This window comes from Microtus oregoni, unplaced genomic scaffold (genome assembly GCF_018167655.1).
Source record: "Microtus oregoni isolate MIOR12 unplaced genomic scaffold, Mior012 000021F_ref0000039, whole genome shotgun sequence".
In the NCBI taxonomy this organism is placed as follows: domain Eukaryota; kingdom Metazoa; phylum Chordata; class Mammalia; order Rodentia; family Cricetidae; genus Microtus; species Microtus oregoni.
The window spans coordinates 22,761,647-22,768,805 of record NW_024543080.1 but is presented as its reverse complement, the minus strand read 5'-3'; the positions used below and the strand labels follow the sequence as shown (position 1 = coordinate 22,768,805).

Sequence of the window (7,159 nt, the reverse complement as noted above, 5' to 3'; positions counted from 1 at the left end):
AAACCAAGTGAGAAGTGGAGACAAGAGATTCTAAAGGCAACTGGGAAAGACCAGCCAAGTGAGCCAGCTCCGAGTTCAGCTGAGAGGTTCTGTCTGACTACATAAGGGAAAAAACAATCAAAGAAGACATGTCACATCGGCCTCTCCCCTCTGTGCTCGCACACACACACACAGTGTGTGCGCACACACGCACACATGGGCCCCACCCCGAGACATACACATGGTAAAAAGCAGAAAAAGCATTTGAGACTGTTCACACGGGAGCTCCACCTTCTTTACACTCTCCTCTGCTCCAGCGATTTCCCCTCACAGCTCATCCAGGTGAAGGGAGAACATGGCAGCATGTGTGTATGCGTGTGCGCGCGTGCGTGTTCATGTGTGTGTTCATGTGTGTGTTCATGTGTGTGTTCATGTGTGTGCGTGTTCATGTGTGTGCATGTTCATGTGTGTGTTCATGTGTGTGCGCGTGTTCATGTGTGTGCGTGAGTGTTCATGTGTGTGTGCGTGCACGCGTGTGCGTGTTCATGTGCGTGCATGTTCATGCGTGTGTGTGTGTGCGTGTTCATGTGCGTGTGTGTGTGGTGGGCAGCAGTAGAAAGGTGGACCCCACATGACCAGCTCCTTGAAGGAGGTACAAACCAGTTAAAAGGTGTATATGGCGTTCTGATGTGGAGAGGTAGAAGGAACGCGGCAGATTATGACAAGAATATTTTGCTTTCCTTCATTATTAACGGCACAAGAAAGAACCCTGAACAGAGAGGTGCCCCTCTGAAGTCAGAGGGAAGAGGGTTCTCGGGGAAACCAGTTCCTGCCTGTGTGTTCACCAAATGCTCTACCCTGGGAGACGTCACAGTAGCTCCCAGGGGACATTGACTAGTGAAGGAACAGCCCTTACCTTCCTCAGCTTTGGGCACTCACAAATCCCCAGAACAGTGTGCTCAGTAGTAAATGGGTCCTAATGATGGCAGCTTGGTTGGTTTATTTTCCCTGAAGCTCATGGGGGAAAAAGGAAACTGTGAGTGAGAAACCCACTCACAAAAGCTGGACAGTGGGGTGCAATGCAAGGCTGGGATGACAGTCTCACTAATCCAGGGACCCAAGTCCAACCAGGCTTCTTGAAAACCCTACGACAGCTCAGAACATCTCCCTAGTTCCCTTGGCAGCATGCTGGATCACCACAGGCGAGCCACTCTGGGGAGTGATGGGTACCACTTTGTTATAACACCTCTGGTCCAGAGCCCAGCACCTCAATCAGAGCATTCACAATGCCCTAGGAACATTCTTAAGACTTTCGAGGTAACTAATTCTGTTATTAAAAGTTCCACCTAACTCTAACCTGCTCTGGCCACCACCATCAGGGTCAAATAGCTCATCAAAGGCTGTGGTTCAAGCGGGGCCGACATGTGTACTTGTATGTGAGTCTACCTGTGAATCAAGCATCTAACAACCGAAGGACCCAGGCGCTTTCTTCTCTTCAGAAAGCAATATTCGAACCCTCGGGGAGACAGAATTGACAGTTGTTAGAATTAGGACTAGACATTCTCAAATCCTAAGAACTTCAATTATAGGCCGATCTCTGTAAGTTTTATGATCGCCTAGTCTACATAGTGAGACCCTGTCCTACAAATCAACAACAAAAATTTCAATTAAAGAGGCAAACTCATGTTTCTTATAAATATATAACTTTATATATTATGCGTATTTACAATATGTACAGTATACAGATTTTTAAACGTAATAATAAGAACAGGTTCAGAAAGAGATGTTTTCAAAACAGAGGATTGCTACTTATTCAGGTGGGTTCCTGTTTGGCCCAGGTTTATGTAGAAGCCAAAGGGCATGGAAGAGTTGCTGGGACGTGGCTTTCCCCTCTGGAACACCTTGGCTTTCTACTAGCACCAGCTAACACAGCCCTATGTTCATCTCTAAGATGGGCAAACCCTGAGCCCGGGGCTCAGTGCCTGGTTCACTGTTGGCATGGCAAACCCTAAGGCCAGGGCTCAGTGCCTGGTGCATGGTTGGCACTCAAGCTCTTGGAGTAATGAAGTGAGATCTTCAAGTCACCAGCTCTAAGACACCATCTCCGCAGCCTACAAAGCAGCCACAGAGCTCGGGCTGGACCAGAAGCAAAGGCTTTGGAGTCCCCACATTGTAAGCAGAACCGTCAATGCTCCCAGGTGCCAACTGAATTACGTTCCCACCGCATGCTATTTCTTCCTCTTGCCTTGGAAATCGAAGCCACCGTTTATCTTCCAAAAGTTTCTTCACATTCAACTAGTTCATCTATCGTACGTAGCAAATCTTCAAACGAAGGCCTTCCCTCTGGCTTCTACAAAAAGTCCAGGAGAAGCTGTGAGCCTCAGAATCCATTCCCAAGAAAACTCTCCCTGCTCAAATCCCATGGAACACCACATAGGCAAGACTCAGGGATTGGGGAAATACAGGCTGGCCCTTCTATGCCCCAACTATCCCCATGGCTGCTAGATCCCTGCTGTCATTGTACCTGCTCAGGGACCTACTAAGGCTCCACAGTGCCTAAGAAATCAAGTCTTACTCATCTGGAAAGCCCTCTGCGACCTGCCCCTCCGCCATCACCTTGCCACCTAACCTCATTTCCCACAGAGAGCCTCATTCTGGCTCTTTGTTAAATCAGACTAAGCTCCACCCTCGGGTACACACACCATGTTTACAGCCAAATCCTCGCCTTTGTTCCTGTTGCTCTCTCTGGTACCGCTTCCTGCCCAACCAGCCTCTGCCCACCCCAAACAGTGCATGTGGGAGGCATCACAACAAGTGACAGGGAGCCTCAGCTCTGGTGCCCCATGGAGTTCTGATGCTCTGTGGGCAACTGGTCCTGGACAAGAATCACGGTCCCCTATCAAATGGTCACAGTCCACGTGTCTATCTCTCAAAGGGTTACTCTGAAAAACTCCATACACAATATATGTGAACGCCTGTCTGCCAAGGGTCTCTCTGGTGTTTAATCTCTTTATGGAGGTGACATTTCAATGCTTCCAGAGATTGGGTAAGATAACTGGAGACACTGAGATCAAAGAAGAACCCTTCTCTTCAAATCCACGGCTGTTGCACGGGAGAGCGACTTCTCCAGGCTTTCCCAAGCCCCTGTCTGTGGAGGGGCTCCCATCTGGGAGTGAGGCATCAGCCTGAGTATACTAAGCTAACTTTTAGCCTTCTCCATTTCTTCAGATTCTTTTCAATACTTAGAATGGAGACAAAGATTTGACTTCCTGTTGGAGTCTGAACTCCCTGTGCAGGAGGCGTGGCCTCACTAGGCTGTGAGGACTGGACCTTCCCCCACCACTGGACCAACTGCTGGATGCTTTACAGATCACAAGACAACACAAAGAAGTAGATACCTCCTGCCAACACCTCAGCATCACCTCATACAAATATTTGGATGCCAACTTTGGCCGGTGGAGTCGGTGGCCTCGAGTAACCATGGTTACCACTTCGTAATTGGTGTTCTTCTCGAAGGGCATCCTGCCTTCTGTGAATACTTCCCACATTAGGACACCTACAGAATGATAAGGTTACTCAATGATGTGTCTGCTTCCTCCTCAGAGGGGAGGAGAGGAAGAACACATTATGGACCTTACCAAACGACCAGACGTCTGACTTGCTGCTAAATCGGCTGTAATTAAACACTTCCGGGGGACACCACTTGACAGGGAACTTGGCACCGGAGGAACTTGTGTACTGGTCGTCCAGAACATACCTAGGGTGGGACACACTGTGGGTTACACCTCTGCATGTCAGACACAACAAAACAAGCCGGCAACTGAAGTCTACCGCGCGCCTGGCTGAAGCCAAACACTCAGCTCGTGGCTGTGCCCCGCGGTGTCTACCTCCTGAGCCTACGCAAGGACCCGAGAGGAGAACCTCACAACCCTAGTGTGCACTCCTTTGTTGTTCTGCTCTTCATCTTTCTTTTTTTATGAGGCAACAGAGGCAGGATATCAGACAACTGTTGCAAACTTTTGGGTCTGTGATCTTGTTCTCTGAACAAACTTTCACCCAGAGGCCCTGTGAGCAAAAGATCTAAAACAGAGTTGCTAAAAGGAAGTGGTAATGAGAGACTAGAGACCCCCCTCCCTTCCCCCGCCCTGAGCCCCGCAGCTCCAGAGTGCGATCTAAAACTACAGCATGTGAAAACAAGCGAGCAAAAAACAGCAGAGGCAAAAAGAATAAAAAGATGGTAAATCTATTTATAAACCATAGCACCATCCATCCACACACATCCTCAATGTCTTATTCCTTTTCTGTGGGAACATACATAGGTCCATCTAGAAGGAAACACGGAAACTGTAACACTGACCACTCCCTGGGACAATCCTTGATAGTGGATGACTGTGAGGACCTCAGCACAGATTTATCAGAGGGATTGGGAGCACATTATATATTTATATAAAGTCAGTTCTAAAGCTGCCGTGTGAGAAGGTTCAATGGAGTACACAAACTTCCTCTTTTGGGTGGTACAGATAAAGATGGTATCAGGCAGACAACATCACCTTGGGCTGGATCAAATACATGTCAGTCGGGTGAGTGTGAATTTAGTGCATAAAGAGTAATTTTACAAGGACTGTTATAAAAGTACCAACTTTCTGAAAGTCAAATATAGGAAGAGTGGCTATAAGAAAGCGGAGGGCCGTCTGTCAGGAGCTAATTGTCTTTACATACGGCAGGTAGAGAGGACTGGGTGATAGGCCTTCGAGACTCAGAAGCTGCCAGGGACAGCGTTCTGGCCTCCCTAGGCCACATTTTCTTGGGAGCAGGTCTTGGGAGCAGAGGACCCAAGGGTTCGCTGCCTTCGTAACTGTTCTCAGATCTGCCTCTGGACCACTGCCTGGGCCCTCTTCTGGCTCCCTAGGCAGGTGAGAGTAGTCCCAGACTTCAGGCGCTACCGGTCTCGCTTCTTCTATTTTGTGTCCATTTCCTGTGGTGTCCGCTCAATGTCCCCATGGGAGAAAAGTCTTTCTGGTCGGTCACCAGATCGCCAGTGGCTATGGCCACTCCCCAATCCCAAGTTATCAATTTCAGAGAAGATAGCAGGCTTTTGCTGAGAAAGATCAGATGATACAGAGAGGATTTCAGATTCTACAGGACTCACAGTCACTGTGACAGCTTAAGGTTTTGCTTCTGCAATATAAAAGTGGCCAGAGACGGCCATCAACAATTGGTCAAGTCAGTGTGTCTTGATAACGCTACTTGTTTTAGTGGACAATGACTCAAACATCAGATAATTTTCAGGTGTCCTGATATACTTTCAGCTTCCTTTTCACTATTTTTTTTTTTTAAAGAAAAGCCCACCATTGACTCACAGGATAGACAGAAAGACACAGACTGGACGGACAGGCCACCATTTGCTGGCCAACCCCTGGCTCTGTTACAGTCATGCACTCCAGGTCTGTGTATCTCCTTCCTCTGGCCTTTAAGCTGCATGTGGGCAGGCCCTCCAGCCTAGTCTCCACTGCAGTCCACAGGGTTAGACTTCTCGCACGGTATGCACCTGCCCTTATATATCCATGACTCAATGAACAGAGGACACACAAAACGCTTCTTACGTAGCAATATTAAAGTTACAAAAATCAAGAGATTAAAAAAATACAAACGTGGCTATACTGAGTACTGGATCACCAAACACATTCCAGAAGATTCTAAGAATCTAATTAGCGAGCGAGTGAGCGAGCAAGAGAGAGAGAGAGAGAGAGAGAGATTGAATAGGCTCTAGTACCATCTAGTGGAGAGAATGACTAGCAGCACAATATAGAGTTAGTATCATTAACCTCAGGACAGTTGAAGAGATTTCCCTTTTGTTTTATTGCTGCAAGTTATTCCCATGTTCATTTTTAATAGCATGGACTCATGTAGCCCAGGCTAGCCTCAAATCTGCTATATAGCCCAGAGTGACTTTGCAATCTTGATTCTCCGGCCTCTGCCTCCAAGCACTGGATTATAAGCAAGGACCACTACAGCCAGAGTCCCAGCTTTTGCTGCAGTTCTAGAGTAGGGGAAGCTTGTAGGGGTATGGGTGCTTACGGAGAACAGAGGACAACCTTGGGGAGCATGGCCAGGAACACGGTCCACCTACTTTCAGACAGGTTCTCTCAATGGCTTGGAGTTCAGCAATTAATCTAGTGTGGCTAGGCAGAGATCCCTGTAATCCTCCCAGTTCTGGGATTACAAGCATGAGCTACCACTCCCAGGATTTTTTTTCTTGGGTTCTGGTCAGACTCAGGTTCTCATGTTTAGGGTGCAAGCAGTTTACCCACCAAGCTATCTCCCAAGACCTTCCCATGTTTATCAGTTATTCAAAATAATGCGACCAGCACTGAAGCACACAGCACTCAACCATACCTGGCCATTCCAAAGTCAGAGACTTTCACAACTCCAGCTTCATTCACCAGACAATTTCTGGCAGCCTGGAAAACAACATTATGACATGACATTTATTAGAAAGCCCTGCCATAAAGGGGAAACAGAAGTCCGTTTTCTAGTAAATATAACAAAGTCAACATCAGAGAAGCTGTAAATGTGTTGTGGAATATTAGTTTAAGGTGTGTTACATCTGTTTATGCTGTGGGTTATTTGTTAAATGATGGAAAGATGCATTGCATTCTCTTCTGTTGCATTTGTTTAACTCTGTGAAGCTGTGTTACTTTGCCTGTCTAAAACACCTGACTGGTCTAACAAACAGGTGAATGGCCAATAGCTAGGCAGGAGAGATAAATAGGAGGGGAAATCTAGGGAACAGAGAAAAGAGCAAGAAAAGGAGGATGCCAGGGGCCAGCCACCCACTCACACAGCCAACTACAGAGTAAGAAGGAAATAAAGATATATAGAATAAAGAAAGGTAAAAAGCCCAGGGGCAAAACATTGTTAAAGAGAAACAGGACAAGTTAAGTTAGAAAAGCTGGCGAGAAACAAGCCAGCTAGGGCCAGACATGAGTAAGAATAAGTTCTCATGCATTTATTCCAGAGCTGGGTGGCAGAAAAGAGAGAGAGAACCGACTACAACCAACGCCATAAATGTGTCCAGATAAATTGTTTACATCCCAATGACGGTACCTCCAACGTGAATCTGAAACAACCTGGAGAAATAAAGATCAGAGATGCCACAAGGTATCACAATGCATAATTA

The 7,159-nt window shown here is 47.1% G+C and overlaps 1 protein-coding gene across 3 annotated transcripts in view; it reads right to left on the bottom strand.

Moving 5' to 3' along the window:
• Positions 1 to 1,671: 1,671 nt before the first annotated feature.
• Positions 1,672 to 7,159, bottom strand: part of Tec (tec protein tyrosine kinase) — a 106,041-nt gene continuing 100,553 nt past the window's right edge. For all 3 annotated transcript variants that reach the window (XM_041671293.1, XM_041671292.1, XM_041671291.1), the window contains exons 16-19: positions 6,376 to 6,440; positions 3,618 to 3,736; positions 3,378 to 3,535; positions 1,672 to 2,329 (exon numbers count right to left, since the gene is read on the bottom strand). In XM_041671293.1, coding sequence (XP_041527227.1) covers positions 2,246 to 2,329; positions 3,378 to 3,535; positions 3,618 to 3,736; positions 6,376 to 6,440 — 426 coding nt within the window. In that variant the 3' untranslated portion in view covers positions 1,672 to 2,245. The remainder of the gene's footprint in view (positions 2,330 to 3,377; positions 3,536 to 3,617; positions 3,737 to 6,375; positions 6,441 to 7,159) is intronic.